Source organism: Arvicanthis niloticus, chromosome 29 (assembly GCF_011762505.2).
Source record: "Arvicanthis niloticus isolate mArvNil1 chromosome 29, mArvNil1.pat.X, whole genome shotgun sequence".
NCBI classification, from domain to species: Eukaryota; Metazoa; Chordata; class Mammalia; order Rodentia; family Muridae; genus Arvicanthis; species Arvicanthis niloticus.
Window position 1 is genome coordinate 19,321,952 of NC_133437.1, and position 21,132 is coordinate 19,343,083.

General features: G+C 44.0%; 1 protein-coding gene across 15 annotated transcripts in view; it reads right to left on the bottom strand.

Annotated features, from left to right (window-relative positions):
* The window catches only part of Pde8b (phosphodiesterase 8B), a 224,974-nt gene that overhangs the window by 75,969 nt on the left and 127,873 nt on the right, over positions 1-21,132 (bottom strand). For 10 of the 15 annotated variants that reach the window (XM_076927185.1, XM_076927180.1, XM_076927184.1 and 7 more), the window contains exons 2-5: positions 20,420-20,479; positions 5,869-6,059; positions 2,983-3,042; positions 573-630 (exon numbers count right to left, since the gene is read on the bottom strand). In XM_076927185.1, coding sequence (XP_076783300.1) covers positions 573-630; positions 2,983-3,042; positions 5,869-6,059; positions 20,420-20,479 — 369 coding nt within the window. The remainder of the gene's footprint in view (positions 1-572; positions 631-2,982; positions 3,043-5,868; positions 6,060-20,419; positions 20,480-21,132) is intronic. The other 5 variants (XM_076927186.1, XM_076927176.1, XM_076927188.1 and 2 more) reach the window with 1 other exon arrangement.

The following is a 21,132-nucleotide window of genomic DNA, read 5'->3' on the forward strand; positions in this document are numbered from 1 at the left end:
ATAATCAGTCTTAACCTTTAAGTTGATATCGGTGTTTTTCATATCTCCTTTAAATTAGAGACTTTTCTTCTCTTTTTCTAGTGCTAAACAGTGGTTCACAAGCTGTGGTCACCAGCATGGGCTTGCTTCTAGTTTAAAAGCTCTGGACAGACCACTGGTGAGCACAGAACCTAAGCACCAATGTGGTTTATCATCTTTAAATGACCATGCGTGCAATCCGGGTCTAACTCGTAAGATGCATCTATACGGGGCTACCTTGAGACAGCTGGGTTTGGATCTGATATAAGAGGCACTTTAATGTCATTGCACATCAGCTGCACAATTGTGCCTTGGCTGGAACTGAGATGGCAAGAAGCAAGTGGTTGGCTAACACTGGGCAGTCACTTGCTTGCTGCCACTCCATTCCAGGCGCAGTTGCATCTGTTCCCTGGTTCAGAGTTCTGGGGCCTGTCTCCTGTAATGGCTCTCATTGATGGGTGCTTGGCTGTCATGGGAGAGTCAGGCTGTGTGCTTGGCTGTCATGGGAGAGTCAGGGAGGCTAGAGAGAAGTATTCCAGTTCCTTTGTACATACCCGGTTGAAGCCTGCATGGAGAAGAGGAAGGACGGAGGCCTCTTCATGGTCATCAGATCTGCAGCAAAGCAGAAAATGTGGTCACTCAGCAGATACAAACCAGGATTCCTCACACTGAAACATGGAGAGAGAGCAATGAGGGCCATTGGAGGTCACTCTGGAGATGCTTCCTGAACAGCATTTGTTCAAGGACATGGAATCCACATCTGTGCTCCAGATGCAAGCAGAACACACACAGTAGATGAAGCAACAGCAGTATGGTGTTCCCAGCACAGGAGTGAAGTGCTCTAACAGTGGCTCACCCCTTGGGGTTGGAGCAGATCTGAGAGAGCAGTCCCATTAAAGGACACGTCACCTATGCTGCTTACCATGAGGCTACCGTCCCTAATCTAACTGGGTGCACAACTCCTATTTCAAGGCCTATCTGGGCTCAAATCTCAATGCCAGAGCTATGCCATGAGTTAAAAGGTGGTCTGAGGACCAGCACGTCACGAGGATGCCCGATAACTCAACTGTCACCTCAAGAAACTAAAAGAAGGTCCCCGAGACAGCCAGACATTTGTACAGGGTACAACTCAGAAAGTCAGGGGAGACCATAGGAGAGGGGTTGGGTGGAAAGGACATTAGAAAACAGAAGGCCCAGTTTGTCCACGGCTTCCTGCTCTCCAGAAAAACTGTTTCCCTTACTTCCTGTTTTCCCTCAGTAAAAGGAGGTTCTGCCGTCTATGAATGACATACCAGGAGAGGCATTACAAAGAGTCCAGTGTCATATGATTCTGTTTCCTAAACTAGGTGGTGAAGACAGAGGTCACTTAATGTCACTCTCCATATGAGGAGAATTTGATATTAAAAAAAAAAAAACAGAAAAATCATAACAAGCCATATAAAACCACTCCTGTGAAGGACTCATAAACGTATGAAAAGGACAGAAGGCATTTTGGGGCCCATGGAATAAACCATGGGAAGTGCTCTGTGGTGTGGCATCTCCCAGGTATCCTGTCTAGGGCCATATGATCCTATTCAGATCTCTGAAGGTAAGTGGAGCAAAAGGCTCCTTCTGTTCCCCACTCGGTCTTTCTGGAATTAATCTCCCACCAAGTATAAGGCACCCCTGGGGACAGAGTTTCCCTTTCTTTGCACTTCAGCCCAAGAAAGGCATCAAGCGATGAGTCTCACACTGCAGTATATCAACATGAGGCTTTGATGAGGGCAGGCCCCTGTTGCCATGGCTTCCTCTTGTGTCAGAGTGGCCTACCAGACATATATTTCAGCTCTCCCTGTGCCTGCCTGCCCTTGGGAACCCCTTACCTTTTTGTCAGAGCTATTGGTCTATCTGCTCCTTGGCAGCAAAATTTGTGTCAATGCCATAACAAAGTGAAGTCCAATAGGTCCTGGGTCCTAATTAAGTTCTTAGTCTCCCTGAAGCTAATGACAGACATTGATTGACTACAACAAAGTTTGCCCCTGGCAAGGATTCAAACGATTGCAGCACATACAAGCTATTCCTTTCTTTCAGCCAGCCCTTGCATTTTAAGTGCAGAACATTCCAGACACTAACCCCAGCAGAACAGTGTCACTGTAACTATAGCTGGGCTGGCTATAGACTCTTCTTTGCAATTCAAAACCAACCTAAGCATATGGTCTGCTGTTAACCACTGGACAGTCCTCCCTAGAGCCATAGCCTATGGCCTGCTATTAACCACCAGACAGTCCTCCCTAGGGCCACAGCCTATGGTCCACTGTTAGCCACATGACAGTCCTCCCCAGAGTCACAGCCTATGGCCTGCTGTTAACCACTTGACAGACCTCTCCAGAGCCACAGCCTATGGTCCACTGTTAGCCACATGACAGTCCTCCCCAGGGCCATAGCCTATGGCCTGCTGTTAACCACTGGACAGTCCTCCCCAGGGCCACAATCCTTTCCTTGAAGTGGATTTGGCACCTCTGCCCTCTCACTCAACATTCCTAAGTGAAAACTCAAACCCTTCTCTGTTTTCCTCAAAGAGAAAAGACAAATTAGAACATCCAGAGTCCTTAGCTTTTCTACTCATTTTTGGCATGTCATGGTGATGAGTAAACCTGTTTTCCCCCAGGAAGTGTGTGAAAACGTGCGAACGGCAATTATGTAAGAAAGAGAAAAAAAAAAAAAAAAAAAAACCCAAAGTATTTCTGGAAACTTGGAAAACAAAGCCCTGGAAGCAAATTCCAGAAGTGGCAATGTAGGGTCTGTGATGCTCCCATCACAGCTGGTTAAAATGCTGGGCTACATCATGGAAGAGGAATGCTGAGGGGGGATGCTGCTGAGGGGGGGGTGCTGCTAAGGTGGGGGTGCTGCTGGAGTTGGGGTGCTCTGGGGTGGGGGTACTTTGGGGAAGGGGTACTGCTGGGGTGAGGCAGGGGGTGAACTTACGCTTGTGAAACCACAGCCAGGATCACCGTGTGCTCAGAGGGGTTCGTGGCCCGGATTGACCTGTAAAAGGAAGCTTCAAGTGAAAGCAGTGATCTGCATGTTGTTACACTGAATTATCGTGGAAATTTCTTTGCATTGATAGAGGCACCAAATCAAATCATCCTTGAAAGAGAAAAAAAAAAAAAGCTCAGAACACACATGAGACAGCAGAGAACGATGACCTTGTGGATCAGGACAGTTTCTTCAACCTAGTTATTTATTTATTTGTAATTGTTTTTAACTCCTGGGCAATTTTCCAAAAGGTCAGGCTCGCCAGTTTTCCACTTCAAAAATTGGCAAATTCCATTTAAGTTTCATGTTCTTTGATTGAAAAAGTTTTCAGACTCTCATTTTAAAAGTACGGCAGCACTACAGTTCTTCAGTGGTCAGCTTGGACCTGAGAAACTAACCAGGTTGGATTACATTCCTTTCAAAACAGTAGATCATACAGAAAGCTGACATGACATGACGATCAAAGTTAGAGCACTTGCTGGCAACGGGACAGACGCATGCGTTAGACTGTGCTAAAGACCATTCCAAGAGGGTCCTCCCCAGTTCCCCTGTCATGGGTGCTCATGTACTTTAAAAAATTGGGCATCAACTGGGCTTGAGAAAGATTAAATAGTAACTGTCGATCTAATTTGCTGAACCAGCACCTCTGTAGATGGTTAAGCAGTTTCATTATAGGAGTTTAAGGTTTGTGAACCTTTCAAGATGTGCGGTGTTGCCTGAAGCTGATTCTAGAGTCCTCTGGTCAGGGCTGTGTGAATTGGCTAAGCGTTTGATAAAGGGCCATATTCTTGAATCCGTAGAAACAGCATTGACCGCCTCAGTCTCTACACGTGGTCAGCCTTCTGCTTATCTGGAGAACTTTCTAAGAGGAAGCACTCATCACCAAGGGCAGCAAGGCTGGACCAGACCTGCTCCAGCGGTGACACTCATCACTTCCTGTTCCCACCTAACATCCCACATCCCACAGAGCAGGTTCCAGAAGACTCAGTTTACTTTTGGGAACCCATTGTATAGATGCTCAGAGAAGTAACTGTTCCCATCATATGAGAAAGCACAGGGTCTGAGGGGTATTCTCCGAGCTCCAGGGCGATGCAATGCTTTCATTTAACCTCTCCACCCAGTGACGCGTCATGAGCACGCTGCTAGGAACCTGCACTTAGACAAGAGGCTAACTTATATACATGCCGAGCGGGAGCACAGTCTCTTGGCTTCCTGTGGGTCTGGCTTCTGTCTTTTGGGTTGCTTCCAGCTCTCCAGAGGAACTTGTGTTAAAAGGGACTTGGACTTCTTCCTGGTGAGAGGACTTGGGGCATAGGTCTGGAGTTGGTGTGAAAAAGGAAGGTTCAGTCTAGCTAAAATGTCTGGGACCCAGGCCCACAGATGACAGAAAGGAGTGCACATCTGCGAGAGCGATGTCCCTATTCATTTCTGCGCAGAACACTGCTGTCTGTCAATCATTTAAGACTCTGACCACCCTCAATAGAACCAGTTAACTGTCTGCAGGCACACAGATACACACAACTTCCTTCTGAACACAAACTGCCCATTGCTTTTTTGAGCAGCTGTAAGACAGGAACAAACGCCATGCCTCTTTATATGTAAGGAAGAATGCATAGATTGTCTAACCTAGGCCCTTGGGAACATGTCTTGAATGATTTTACACCAGCACAGGAGCAGGAGTGTGTGGTTACAGAGTCACCCAAGAAGAGCTAGTGAGGGCTAGGACCCGATTCTACGCTGAAAGTCATTCAGAAAGAAGATACATTTTGTTCTTTGAGACAGTGTCTTACTATGTAGCCCAGGCTGGCCTTGAAATCATAGAAATCCTCCTCCCTCAAGTCTCCCAAGTGCTGGCATAATGGATGCATTTTACTATACCCGGTTGGAAAGAAACTCTCTTTCTCAATAGTAGAAATAGCGTTATACACACACACACAAAACACACACAGGTATTAATAAATAGGAAAATATTTCTATGAAGAAAGGCAAGATTTGAAACCATTTAAACACTTAAACACTGGCTAATTAACAATTTTTTTGGAGGGGGGAATGCAAGTCATCAAAAAAATAGCAAGGCAATGTGCCTGTGATTTAAAATTAAAAAAGTAATATTTTTGTGACTATACCAAAAGTTTTAAGGATCAATTTTTCTACTTCTTATTTACTAATATTCAATAAAAGTCCAGCCCCACATGTAACTGAACTCAGTCCTGTTCTCACATGAATTAGTAGCCCCTCCCTGGGTAACTTCTAAGCGCTCCACTTCTGCCGGGTGGTTCAGTTCATCCTGAACTGAGTCTTAAGACTGTGTACTGCTTTATAAACAGACAGGTACCTGCGTCCCAAAGTGCAAGCATTTCTACAAATAAGCAGGGGCATGGCCCCCAGGAACACTCTGGTGCTGAGGTGGCTGCCTTCTTCTCTCTGGGAAGCCTGCTACAGTATCTATCCATCTGTGTCACGTATGGAAAATTTTCTGTTTCACACATTTCTGATGTTCATTTTGGGACAGAATAATGAAGTTTAAAATATCTATTTTAAATCTAAACTACGTGTAATAAAAACTGTGTGAATTTCAATGACTCTTTTATGAGCAATACTCCAGAGGGGCGGGGGGCGGGGGGCGGGGGGAACCATCTTCAAGTTTTAGGATGAGTCCAGCTGACACCTTTAAATTCAATGCAATTCAAACGTGCAAGAAAGCAAAAGCAGGGTGCTTCTGTAGGAAGGAGCGACAGCGCAGGGTCAGTGCTAGGAACCGTAACTGTCTAAAGAAGTTAATTTAGAGCAGATGGGGGTGGAGGAATTAACTACAATTTAGGTGAACGAAGGTACCTGCACACGGCCTCTGCATCAAAGTTCCGGCTTTGCCTGTGATCGATCACAATAATTTCATGATGCTTGTCCAGAAAGCATTCGAGGGCTGACTCCGGAGTGCGAGCAATGTTACATCTGTAGCCAGCTCTGTCACAGGCCCACCAGAAGCCGTCACTTTGGCTATCTTCCTTTGCAAAGATTAGCAGAACCTGAAATAGAGAGTAGAGCACTAGAACTGAAACCCACACCCTCAGAACCACACTGAAAAGAGGTCATGGGTACACTGGCTAAACACAGGGCTCCCAACGAAAGCTGTCTGGGCTCAAACCCAGCTCTTCCGATAATTCCTGGGATCTCCAAACATGCTATTCCACCTTCCTGGCCTGGCTTGGATCTACTTGGTTGGACAGAGAGTGGAATGCAGGTAGGTACTCAATCATTCTAGTAAGGGGTGGGTGTTGCTGGCTGCAGTTGGAGGTTTTCCTTCAGTTAGGCCTATTTTGGGGTGACGGAAACAGCAAAATTACTGCCAGGATAACTAACATGGGTTATACAGGTTACATGATGATTTGCAAATGTACATATCTGGTTCAGTGCAAACGGGATTTGCTTCCAAGTCCCCGGAGGCTCTCTGCACTCAGCACTAAAACAGCTGTAAAGACACAGGAACTTCAGAGAACTGACAACAACCTGAAAGATTAATTTAAACATCCAAACTCTTGCCAACACGGGAAAAGGCTGACCGTGAACTGTGAAGCTGGCGGAGCTGAACTGAGGACAACCTGCCTCATTGCACACATTCTCCTGGGCTCAGGAAGTTAGGAAGCTAGGCAAGTCTCACCATCACTTGAACCTATTTGTGGTCTAACTTGTGTACTGGCCAGTCCCGTTTTCCACCATGTTCGTGTGCCCAGCAGAAGGCTGGTGTTTCCAAGATGCCTAGTAAAAACTTGATGGCTGAGATGGTGACTACTTGTAGGGTTTTATAAGAACTATAAGAAGATTATTTCTATTTTGTTTTTGTTTTTGCTATGAGGCTCCAGTTAGCCTTGGACTCACAGTTCTCGAGTCTGCCAAGTAACTGGGATTACAAGCATGCACCACTGCAAAGGGCTTTATTGTTATCATGGTAGGAGTGAGACATCCCCCAGCAATACGGCACCATGCAAAAACATCAGAATCAAAGACTTTGCTAAGGCATTTAATATTCTCCAGCCTTCAATTCTGGTTTAAATAATTAGGGATAGAACAGTAGTCTGTCAGCATGAAAGGGCTTTTAAAGCAATACCATAGGTCATGGTAAAATACCCAAAGTGTTTCTGTTACAATCAGAACAGAATCAAGCCGAAGTGCCCAACTGCTACCATCAGGGTTTAAAAATGTCTTATTATTTGAACATTAGAAACCCATAGGGAAGTAGACACAAGAACATAATGAATCTCACCCACCCATCAATCAGTTTTAGTGATAGTCAATTGCTGGCCAATATGGGTTTGCTCTATCCCAGTGGTCCTCAACCTTCCGGATTCTGTGACTCCTGAATACAGTTCCTCATGTTGTGGTGACCCCAACCATAAAATTATTTTGTTGTTTCTTCATAACTGTAATTTTGTTACTGTTATGAATGGTAATGAAAAAACGTCTGATGTGCAAGGCCTGTGGTGGTTAAAACTCTGTCCCACATCTTGTGTGTGTGTGTGTGGCAAATCCAGTTAACATATCCAATGCAGACACATCTGTTAAACGGAGTCACTCGTATAAGTACACAACTACATTACTATTTGATACCTAAACCTCCCCGACTAATCCCTGAATATCAGTAATATCCAACTACACACATCAGTCATCTTACACTTCCCATCATTTTCTGTTTTCTCAAATATCATGCTCCCAGAAGCAGAATAATATTTTTTTCAGCATAATTTTAACATTTTTTTCCAGCCCATGTTTCAAACCATCTGCTGGAAAACACAGGCCAGCTCTATTTTCCTATTTGAGCCTGGGTCCATCACTCTTCAGTCTGGGATGCTTCTAGGTCCCTAAGTTCTACCAGAAAGAGGCAGGAGGTGGCTCTCCTGAGAGAGGCGAAGGGCACCTTCTTGTGGGCTACAACAGAAAGAAAGCCTTCAGACGGAAGTGTCACTACAGTGAAGATAACGAGGAAGATCAGTTAGAAGCTTGCTCGTGTAAAAAGTCATTACCCTCTTACTCAAAACAACTGTGATATTACGATGAGAAACAGTAGAAGCTAAGAGCCAGAATCTGACAGAATCTGCTGCCTCTAACCTGTCTGGTTAGGTGATGGGTTTATAAACAAGAATCTCAACAATGCACATCTAGTTCCTTGTGATCATTATTGCTCAAAATTGACTAGTACAATAAGAATGACAAGCCCACTCTCTCCTATTGGGCTGTGTTACAGATTCCAAACAACCCCATCCATTTCATGTCTTTTTACAGAAGACTAGAATGCCTCACTTTAAAAAAAAAAAAATTAGCAAGATGCATTATTCTACAAATTTTTCCTGAACACGTACTGTATGCCTGACAATTAAGAAAATGACTTAGTGTATGTTGTTGGACAAAATATAAACTCCTTGTTTATCATGGTAAGTATCAAATAATAGGCACTGCGCACACTGAGTAATGACACTTGGAAGGTTAATAAGTGGTAAATGCCATCTGAAAGGAGGCTCTGGAATGGGTGCCAACACAGGGAGGAGGTAGGTCATCAAGAAAGGAGTTGGTGTCTGGAAGTAAAGCTCTCAGACAGAACTCTGTAAGCACCTAAGACAGCAGTTCTCAACCTTCCTAACACTGCGATCCTTCAACCCAGTTCCTCATGTTGCGGTGACCCCCACAACAAGTGAAATTACTTTTCTTTCTTTCTTTTTTTTTTTTTTTTTTTTTTTTTTTTGGTTTTTCGAGACAGGGTTTCTCTGTATAGCCCGGGCTGTCCTAGAACTCACTCTGTAGACCAGGCTGGCCTCGAACTCAGAAATCCGCCTGCCTCTGCCTCCCAAGTGCTGGGATTAAAGGCGTGCGCCACCACCACCCGGCCGAAATTACTTTTCAACAACTGAATTACTATGCCATGACTCTTGTGACTCATAGTGTAAAGATCTGTGTTTTCCAATGGTCTTAGGCAACGCCTGTGAGAAGGTCAGTTGATCTCCAAGAGGGAGTCGAGACTCACAGGTTGAGAAGCCCTGCTCTAATGGTCTGTGACTGTGCCTGAAGTGTTTGAGCACAGTGTGACTGAGGTAAGATAGAAGGGTGGGAAAAGGTCATGGTTAAAGCAGACGGTTAGATCGGGCCATCTAAGCCAATTTCCAGACAAAAGACCAGGCGTCATAAGACTGCTTTAAACTGGGGATTGTGTTAACCATGCTGTGACAGCCAATTTTGGTTATCAACTTGGCTACATCTGGAATCAACTAAACCCACGCAGCTGCAGCTGGGCATACCTGTAAGTGATCATTTGAGCTGGAAAGACCAACCCTAAGTCTGGGCATACCCACGGATGGCAGCCTACATAAGGGAAATGGAAGAAAGAAGCATTTGCTTTTAGATTGCTTGCCCTCCTTGTTGCTGGCAAGTTCATTTATTCTGAGGCTGAAACATCCCATTGAAGGTATTAGGACCTACTTCTCAGAGATTCCAATGATGGCTGAAGACCAGCAGCTCTCTAGGGTTTCCTAGGGATCCCCACTCCTGATTGGAACTGCTGAGACATTCAGTCTCAAAGACTAAACAACTACTGAGTCCTTGGCTTTTTGTATCAGGAGACAGCGGTGGTTGGACTACTCAGACCACAGCCTGTAAGCTGCTCTAAGTTCCCTATATATTGTTATGACTGGATATTAACCAATCCAATAGGAACCCAGGACTACTCTCTCCTATTGGACCATGCTACACATTACAACCAATCTTATTCATTTCACTAGTCCTTACACAAGACTGGAATGTTGTTCCACTCTGAAAAAATAGCAAGAGACATTATTCCACAACTATTTTCTGGACACAAACCATGTACTATATACACACACATATATATATATATATACATATATTAATTTGCATATTAATTTGCATATGTAAAGTGTTTTTTCTTTTCATTCTATCAGTTCTGTTCCTTTAGAGAACTCTGATACACATGCCTTTCTAAAGTTTTGACACCTGGGTTTTGACAATGGGAAGACAGTATCCTCAGAGTTAATGGATTCCTTGAGATGAGAAATGATTGCCCAGGTGCTAAGCCACTGTCACCTCCTCTGAGACATGGCTTTGCAAGCCTTCCGTGGATTCTGCAAATCATTGAACCCCCATTCTCTCTCTCTCTCTCTCTCTCTCTCTCTCTCTCTCTCTCCTCTCTCCTCTCTCTCTCCTCTCTCCTCTCTCTCTCTCTCTCCCTCTCCCCCCCTCTGTGTGTGTGTGTGTGTTTGCAATACTAGGAACTGAACTCAGGAACACAATATGCTATGTGAGTGCTGCCACCGAGCTACAGTTCCATGGTCTTATTGATTACCCAGGCTTTCCTTGGATTTATAGTGGTTTGGTCTTTTGCTGTGTGTTGTAATGCTAAGCGTGGGCCCCCAAGACCTGGTTGCCCCAGAGATGAGAGAGTCTGCATGTAGACCCACGTGATGCCCTGTGGCCTTGCTCCCATTTCTGATTGGTAAATAACAATACCGACAGCCAACAGCTGGGCAGAAGAGACAGCAGGTTCTAGGATTCCCAGCCTTAGGGTTGAAGAGAAATGAAAAGAGGAGGAGAAGAAAGTGAAGAGGAAGAGAGAGTTACTGTGGATTGGGAGTAAAAGAAAAGAAAAAAAAAAAAAAAAAAAAAAAAAAAAAAAAAAAAAAAAAAAAAAAAAAAAACCATGGCCCTGAGGGCTGGCCAATTGGAGTTAAGAGCAGCCCAAATGAATCATAGTATAGTAAGTAATAACTCGGGGTTATCTATATGAAAGTAGACTCTGATAGCTTAGGGGGTAGATATCAGCCCAGCTTTTGTGCTGAATATGGCTTATTGTAAATATAAAGGTTGTATGTGTCTTTTATCCAGGAACTGAATGATAAAGGAGGGGTAGAAACCCCAGGTTGGGATTAAAATTTTTCTACTACAGTAAGTGAACATCTTTCTTACTGTACTGACCTCTGCCAAGTTGGTCACACTTAAAGGACCCTCTTCCATATGGTAGAACCAGATTATAAAACAACCACACTCTGGATACACAGAGTGACCTTTGAAGGTTTCTGTCTTGAACTTTCAATCCTCCTGCCTCAGTCTGCAAAATAGCTGGGATTATGGCCTACACCACCAGACCCCACTGTACTAATATATTTCTTACTTACTTACTTTTGGGTATAAGACTGCTGTTGTTGCAAATTTTAAAACATCAAAAACACAGCCCAAATTGGCTTTAAATATTTACAGACATAGTCATTTGTGGATATTGCAAATCTCATACAACGATTCTACAAAATGTATTTCTTAGAATTCATCATTAAAGGCATATGATTGAATTGTTTGGTAAGTAGGAAAGGCAAAATGACCCTCCCACTTACTCTAAATATAATAGTCTACAGTCATTTGAAGAATACTTATTTGGTGACATATTATGTAAAGTGTTTAAGGACTGGTATGAAAGAGAGGCTAACCACAGGCTAGCCGCTGCTCCTCAGACCCTGGCAGGGAAGGGAGGTGAGAGAGACAATGATAACCATTAGAACACTCACAAGTGGTGACACAGACAGAGCCAGGGCAAGGATCCAGACCCAAGAGAAGCAGCAGAGGGGATGAGTTTGGTGGGAGCAATCTTTTCTGCTGTGGTAACCTTATTTGTTGTGGTCTCTCTGCTGTGTGAGACCATGGAAGCTAAGGAAGACCTGGGCTGACCTCTTTCATTCTGGACTGACCTCTGCCACGTTGGGTTTTTTTTTTCGAGTAAGAATACAACTACAGGCAGCCTCTTCAAAAAAAAAAAAAAAAAAATTGGCCGAAGCACAGTCAGCATAAACACTGTGATCTTTGAAGGTTTCTGTCAAAACCCTGTGAGGTTTGGCTTGTTGGTAGTAAATATATAGACACTGCAGAAAGGATATTTGTCCAGCCTGCTATAGTCGAGAACATTAGAAACACTGAGGTATAATGTGCTGTCTTCCTCTCAAAGCTTCTCAAGAACAGCTGAACAATGCTGGCCAGCTCCCAGCCACAGGCATCTGATGAGAAGGTGGCATCTTATCTAAGCATTGACAAACTGTCCTCTGTATTGCTGGTGTCACAGCATCCCTGGGAAACCTTTAATACGTGTGACATGTGTGGCTGGCCTCACTTCCTCTGTGACGCTGCCATCCCCTCATAGCATCAATATATTGTATTCACACTGGATTATGTGTCCAGTGTCCTCAAAGACAGCAGACAATTCTCCCCGGGCAGCAATGTCTCCTCTAACTCTGTGTTTTATTTGAGCAACATGTCACAGCATCGTCACTTCTCATTTATTGCCTCGTGCTTGTTGGTTCATTCTTCCGCCAATGATCTATGCTTGTATTCGGTCGTGTGGTTTTAACCTGGAAACGCAACAAGACAACAGAACACTTTGCTGTCAGTGCTTCACCTGAGTGACACATGGACGGGAACTGATGACACAGGTTTCAAAGGAGTGACACGGACGGTCACTGATCATGTGATGCATGGTCTGTGGGGCTGAAGAGCTATTGGTGAGACCTACAACGTTGTATATACTTCATATAATGATTCACAGTTAAGACTCCCAGTAACTGTGCTCTGAAGTAACGGGGCGGGGCTAAAGGTATTTAACTCCTGTTGACACGGTACACACTGGGGCGGGTACCTGCACTGCCTTTCAATGTTATCTATCGTCAGGCAAACAACCACTCTAGTTCTCATGGAACTTTGCCAAAATCTTCTTACAATCATAAAGGTTTATGTGTTGTTCACCCTAAGCCAGAACAATGAGATAAGGGCTGAGCCAGGGCTGGGAGGGAGGCTGCGGGGAGAGGCTATCAGGGCTGTGAGTGGCAGGTATCAGCAGCAGAGGCCACAGGCTGTGGGAGTCCCCAGGGTAGTGAGGGACTCTGGCGATAACACATGCAACTACAGTCCCCAGGCCAGGAAGAGTGACTGCTCCAAGCAGTGTGGCAGGAGCCCACGCCTCCTCACCCTCCTTCAGCAAACTTCCTTGCCAGCCATGGCACATTGCCTTTTCTGAAAATCCTGGTCACAACCCTGAGAAAAAACTCAGAAGTATCCTTGTAAGGCTACCAACGATCTCTTTCGGATAATGAAACTATTTTCTCTGAGGAAAAGATGTAAACAAAACTACCTTGTCCCTGACCTGAAGAAGGAGGTGTTAGTGTTATGATTTGTGTTCTTTCCTTTTTCTAGTGTGTATGTGCATGCCTGTGTATGTGTGTGCGTATGCGTGTGCATGTGTACGTGTGTGTACGTGTGTGGGTGCATGTTTTGTGTACATGTGCATTTGTGCTCTTGTGTGTGCCTGTGTGTGCACACATGCAGTGTGAGAGCATATGTATACATGTGTGTGCATATGTGTGGTACACTTGCATGTGTGCGTTCCTGCATGCTCAAGTGTGATGTTAGGAATCATCTCTGATCATTCTTCCACTATATTTACTGAAGCAGGGTCTCTCAATCAATCCCAGAGTTCACCAGTACAGCTAGTGTCACTGGCCAGCCTGCTATGTGGATTCCCACTTTCTGTCTCTGACTGGAATTATAGGTAAGCCCACTCAGCATTTCTTCACGCTTGCATGGCAAGCACTTCAACCACTGAACTATTGTCTCAGGCCCTGGTTTGTGCTCTTTCTTAACAAAGGCTTGCCTAAGTGTCTGCAAATAGACTCTTGACATCTATACTCAAATACCCAACGTTTAGTATAGTTTCTTGGATTGTAAGGCACCTCTGGGTAGCAGGAGGCATCCGAAGCATGTTAACATACATAGATCACATAAGATACACCTACAGGACATTAATCAACTAGCCAATTTGATTTGAGGGGGAGCCAATCAAGGGTCAGGGTGGAATACTGCCCTGGAACTTACTATAATTACTCCTATAAAACTGATGTAGGGGAGTTGGTGTTTGAGGGGAGCTTCCTTTTGGCCAGCCATTATATCCAGAGTACTTGAAGCATTCTCTTACCTAACAGCCCTTCTGTGATTCCTTGACTGTGGCCACTGATATCATTTTACAGACTTCATCTTGGATGATGAGTAAGAGACATTCGTAGTTATCCAAATAACAAGGTGTAAACTGAGGCTGGCTGAGGTAGAAGGCAGAATTTGATACAAGAGGGACAGATAGGAAGGAAGGCACCACTTCACTGTGTCTCATCGCTATGTGGCAGTCAGTCACAAGGCCATATACTCTCTGACAAAGAGAACCCAATATAAGCCAGGCATGGTGGCCCATGCTTGCAATCTCAGCATTTGGGAGGCTGGACTAATCTAGGCTATACAGTAAATTTCAGGACAGCCTAGGCTACAGAGATACTGTCTCAAAAAAAAAAAAGAAAAAGAAAAGAAAAACAAAAGACCCAATATTTACCCAATATTTAATGGCTCTAGAAAAATGTATACCCATATAAACACAGAAGAATACTTTTTGAGGAATCTGCCTTGCTAGGAAAAGCTTTGATCACTTCTATGGGGATTTAGTTCAAGTTCATTGGAAAGCCCAGTGTGAGGGGAAGGAACACAGGGCTCTAAGCTGAGGCATGGAGATTCTACACACTGGGGAAATAAGCATGCTCCAGGCGTTGACAGAGAAGAGACTGCTTGGTTTCCAGACAGTGCCACACTGATATGAATTTACTGCTTCATAATATTCCTGTTACGTTTTATTTTCTAGCCAAGATTGAAAACTACAACTTCGTTGGTGAGTCACATCCACTCACCCGGGAGAGATGTGCAGCACAGCTCCGTCTGGTCTTCTAGCACATTCTGCCCTCCCTGTGCTCCTGCCAGCATTGTGTGGAGCATCTCAGTCCCACATCTACATCCCGGTTCCCCTGGTGAACTTGGAAATGCTGTCCCAAAGCAAGCACATACAAAACGCTCTTATCTTACCATTCCCTTCCAAGCTTGACTGATGCACCTAATTAATAATCTTGCCATTGCAGTGAAGACACAGAATATATATTTCCCTACAAAGGGCATGGCAAAACAAAAATGAGAGCCCTGGGACATAGCTTCATGTTTCTGAGACCACTGTTTTCAGTTCTGGAAAAGTAGTTATAAAAATAATGGCTTAATGTTACAAAGGGTAGATCATATTGGAAAGGACAGAAATACAGTGTAGCTTGGGATGTTGTGACAAAACTTGACTGCTTAGCATGTGTAACATATGCCTGCATTGCATAATATAAAATCTTATCAGAATGAAAACTTTGGCTCATCAAAAGCCAGTTATAAAAATGAAAGAAAGAGCCACCAACCAGGATAATTTTCTTTTAAATGTTGAAGAATTTGTAGCAACTATATAATACACACACACACACACACACACACACACACACACACACACACACACACACTATCTTCTGGGTCTGGGGAAGTGGATCAGTGGGTAAAGTGCTTGTTGTAAAAATATGGGTGCCCTGAGGTCATACTCTCAGCGCCCATGTAGAAGCTAGTCTCTGCAGCTCAGGTCTATAGCTCCAGGGCTGGGTGGCAGCGACCAGCACATTTCCCCACTCAGTCTAGCCAAACAGGTGAGTTAGATCCTAAAGCGTAAGGTGGAGACTGGCAGAGGAAGACACCTGACATGCACCAGAGGCTTCCACATGCAGAAGCACAAATACGTTCACCCACACACATGAGCACACATGCTTGTAACACACACACACACACACACACACACACACACACACACACACCTTCAACTCAACATCTTTGAAAAATTAACTTGGTCTAAAAATGAATAGATGATTTAACCAAATAGAAAAGAAAATACTGAACTAGCCAAAAAGCAAATGAAAAAAAAAGGTTTTCATCGGCCATTGAGAAATAAATGAAAATCTCAACTGCAATTGTCTGAATACATAATCTACTAAGGCAGCCGAATTAAAGACACTCAGCACTGCCCTGGGAGTAACCGAAGTCTCTCATGTCTTGTAAAAATATAAAATAATACAACTTTGGTAAAGGCATGGAAATACCTTTCAGAAGCAGCTGTTTTTCTCAGTACTAATAACCAAACCCAGGATCATACGCAGGCTCAACTAGCACCCTGCTACTGAGCTACGTTTCCAATTTGAGGGTAGGAGGAGGGAGGAGGAAACACTAAACGCATCCTGTTCTTGAATTTGCTGGGCAGATTTTTTTTTTAAATTTCAGATTTGGAAAGGAAGAATGACCACATGATTTTACACATAAAATATCCCAAGGACCCCATAAAAAGAAAAAAGTATCTGGGGGCTGGCAGGATGGCTCAGCAGCTAAGGGTGATTGCTGCCTAAGTTTGATCCCTGGAACCTACACGGTGGGAAGCTCCTGAAAGTTGTCCTCTATCCTCTATCCTGTAGACTCTCCTGCCAAATAAATAAATGTTTTAAGAGGACTGTATGAGCTCAGAAATGAGCTGATCAAGGCCATGGGCATTGAGATGCCCAAAACCATCTTGAAAACTAAGAATCAAGTTGGTGACAGTGACTCGCTTCACAATTTCAAAACTTCTCATGAAAAGACAGACACAACTCAATTTACAGTTGACTGGTTTTCTTTTATTTTCTTTCTTTCTTTCTTTCTTTCTTTCTTTCTTTCTTTTTTTTTTTTTTTATTTATTTTAAAGTGTGTGTGTGAGTGTGGGTATGCACACGAGTAGACAACCCCCAGAGGCCAGAGACATTGGACGGCCCTGAAGCTGGATTAATGTGTACTTGTGAGCTGTCCAACACGGGTGCTGGGAACCAAACTTGGGTCCATGTGCCATCTCTCAGCCCCCTTGTTGGTGGCCAGTGTTTGTCAAGGTGCCAAGACAATGCAGCAGCAAGAGTACTTGAACTAATGCTCTTGGGACAACAGGGCAGCCCACTGGAAAGCATGGAGCCAGGTTCCTACAACTGCAAGGTTGTTTCAAAATGGATCATACAGCTGAAGAGAAAGGGTGAGAGCACAGAACACTTGAGGTAAGGCATAATAACCATGCAGGGCTTCAGATTCAGCAGGAGACCCCTCAGTACAACATCAAAAGACACCCAATGATGAGAAAAAAAAATCCACAAGGATGCTTACAATATACTTTTCGACTAAACCTTAAAACCATTCAAGGAGAGCGTGAATCTTACAAACACATATACATGAAGGGTGAGTATATGTAGTTATAGTGTTCAGAGGGAAGGAAGGGCGTTAAATACGGGGCTAAATCAAAGGCTTAAACAGTGTCTGCAATGTTGTTTCTGGGGGAAAAGTTCTCTGAAACAAACAGGGCATAATGTTAATATTTGATAGAAGTGAGTAAAATAGTTTATGGTTTGGCGAATCACATTCTTAAAAGAACCATATATCCTTATCATGAGCCTTTATTGCCAATGCAGCCCAGAGCAAACGGAAGTGAACGAGATGGACATAAGCCTGAATTTGTCCCCCAGGAAGCATTGTGGGAATGGCTTTGGGACGAAACCCACAATATCATCCCCCTTATTTACCGCCGCTTTGAGTCAAAACTGGAGCTCACAGTGTGCACCTTAGAGTGATTACTGGAATTTTCCGATCCCTTGTACTCTATGCAGAAAGCCGCGGCTGGTGTTTATTTTTCCTTTTGCTCCTAAATTTGTTTTCATCAAAATCTCCCAAGCTAAGCCTCTTCCTTTTGTTTTCTTTCCCCTAAATCTGTCATTCCTTTCAAACAACTATAAACCATTATTTTTCCTTTGCTCGTAACTCGAGCAGTACGTCTAGTTCAGTTTTTGCAGTCGTCTTCTCCCTGGGTGGGGTGCCTGCATCTTCCCTCATTCCAAGGGCAGCAGAAGCTTCCAGGAGCCAACAAGCTACAAGCTACAGCCATTACGAAGCAGAGTGCACTGATTCAGGACCAAAGGGCTACTGCATATAAACAATTTAAGCCATGGCCTCCCCGCTTTAGGCTTCTGTGGTGAAGAAGGTCTGGAAGGGAAATGAGCTGAGGGAGTCACAGCCACTAAGCGGTCAGTGCTAGAGCCGGGGCCAGCACTACAGGTGGGCAGGTGGGCGGGTGGGCGGCTTTTCTGTCTTGGCATCCAGGTCGTCTGTTGTAAGCCCTGTAGGCTACTTGCTTAAGTCATGGGGACATAAAAGAAGATTCTCGCTCTTTCTCTCTCTCCGTCTCTATCTCTGTCTCTGTCTCTGTCTCTGTCTCTGTCTCTCTCTCTCTCTCTCTCTCTCTCTCTCTGTTTTGTTTTGTTTTTGAGACAGGGTTTATCTGTGTAGTCCTGGAACTCCCTCTGTAAAACAAGCTGGCCTTGAACTCACAGAGATCGACCTGCCTCTGCCTCCTTAGTGTGGGGATTAAAGGCATGTGGCACCACTACCCAGCATGCATTTTTTATTTGTTTGTTTGTTTGTTTTTTTAAGAATTATTGTTATACAACTTGTGAAAGTTGGTTCTCTCCTTTCACTACACGAGTCCCAGTGATTCAATTCAAATGGTCAGGCTTTGTGTCAATTACCTGTCATGCTGCACCGTCTTGCCAGACCTGTGATTAGCTTTTAAATGATATATGGTAAATTACTAATAAATTTTTTTTGTTAAAGTTAGAAAAAAAAGAATTACTGTTATAAGTTTGATCAATAACTGTTTTCTAATGATATCGGTCCCTGGTTCTTGATAAGAAGAGAAGCCAAGACATTGGCTTTTTTCTTCTTTTCATTATCTAATTTTAAATTTATTTTTATTACTTTTTTTTTTTTTAGATTTACACATAATCACATGATTTACCCGTTCTGTGTCCCTCCAAACCCTTCCATATACTCACCCTTGCCCTCCTTCAAACTCATGGCCTCTTTTTTTTTTTTTATTTTTATTAATTAGTTTTACATATTACTGTTAGGTCCCAAGTGGGCCCCCAACTCGCCAAACAACAGTACCACTGATAATGTGGCAAGTGACAGTCTGCATTCAGCTCAGGCTTGGCTCTGGCTGGGTCAACAGAGGATTGCCTGTGGATAAACAAAAGCCTAAAAGGAGCTCAGAAACTTGTGAAGCAGGTTTCTGTTTGTAGGGAAGAGCCATTGCTTCCCTTGTCTGCCTCTCAGCCTACAGGCAGCTAACTTCTCCATCACACAACTGCGGTATATATCAAACCTCCCAGGCTCTTCTGGCCTACAGTTCCCCCAGCTCCCAACTACTCTAACTTCCAATTCCTGTGCACTGGCCTCCTTCTGCCACAAACGTACCCCTTAAGAACTAGCAAGGCTTTCCCCACCCTTTGCTGTTCTCCTTGCACCCCAAAAAGCCACAACAGTTTAAAATTTCCTAACAAACCTTTCTTTCCACCATTGTTTCGCTGTCCCCTTGCTTACAGCTAACCATATATATGTTTTCAGGGCTGATCATTGATAACCAGTTGGTGTGCTCTTCCCAGAGAAGACTAACTCTCTGGCTCTCGGGCTCTCAGTATTCCTTGGTTACCCATAGTTCCCTGTGTAGGGTTGAGGCCTCATGGGCATCCCCCAGACTCCCTGGGCATGTCTATTATTGCCCACATTCTTGTTGATGAGATTATATGGTGTAGCTTCTGACAGTCCTAGGAGACACACTCTCAGCAAGCTCTCTGTTCCTCAGGGTCTTAGCCCCCTCTGCCATTGAATTAGTGATTTACAGAAGAGAATGGTTCAGGCATCTTTATGTATCAACAAAAATATTGATCAACCAAAAAAAAAAAAAAAAAATCACCTACCTAATACTGTAACCACATCATTTCTACTCCCAAGCAACAGTACCAGAAGCCACCCCCGAGCACCTTCCACAGCAGAGTGTGTTCTGCCGTAGCATGCAAGGCAGGTCTGTTACACCGAATTCTCAGTGAGAAAGGAAATCTCACGCACAGGAAGGAAACAACGTACACCAACTCACACTGCTGAAGAGGTCAGCCAGAGTCACACCCGGCTGTGGCTCTCAGCAAAGTCACACCCCTACAACACACATTGCTTCCTCCCTTTCTGTGGGCAGCGGGATGTAGGACTGCTCTTCCCCACAGTCTACTGGACAATTCTATTCATTACATTCATACTCAAAGTAGGGTGATATTGAAGTCCTCAAAAACCAATCTGAGTTCTGAAGAATGATACTGATAAGCACACACACATACTATACACACACACACACACACACACACACACACACACACACACTATATAGATATATACCTGTATGTATAGTGTGTGTGTATGTGTGTGTGTGTGTGTGTGTGTGTGTGTGTGTGTGTGTGTGTGTATGGGGGACAAAGATGGCTGTCCGTTGCTAATCCAGAAGACCACTCAAACACTGCTCACAAGCCATGTGCTCCGACAGCAAAGCCCCTCCAGAGGGACAGAGACATACCTGGATAGGGTCCTGTGTCAGTCTCATGGGCCCGATGCGCACCTCCGCAGAAGATACCTGCTAAATAAAGGACAACACGTTAGAAATGTCACCTCTTCAGAACACAGACTCTAAACCCTTCCTCACACAGTAGAGTACACTATGCCTCTGCATAAGTCATAGAAGGCCCTAACTTAGTGACCAGGAGACAAGTTAGGAACCATCCTATACAATCCTTCCTTTCCAATTATGAGAATCTACAGACTGTATGCACTGAGGATATCTATAAGGCTATATCTCCAAGCAAGTAGCAGGACTTTGGGTTATTTTTTTTTTTCTTCAGGACCAAGACTTTTATAATAAGCACGAGCTGTTTTATCGGCAAAAACAATTAGATGGTTATTTACTGAGCACCTACTAAGTACTAAGCATATCATCATTATAGCTATGCTATGTTACTATCCCTACGGATATTCTGAAATTCCAAGAGAGAATGGAACATTCTAGAACACAACTTCTGATTCAGGGCTGCCTCTATATTTACACTTTTTTTTTTTTTTTTTTTTTTTTTTTGGTTTTGGCATGAGGAATGAACAGCTAATTCTCTCACCAGAGTGTTCTCTGACTACTACATCTCAGTGGAATTCCTCAAGGGGACACAGGGATACCACACCAGGACCACAAGAGGCTAGACTAGACAACTTGAGTGAGTCCGGAGCTCCTTGCTGTCACAA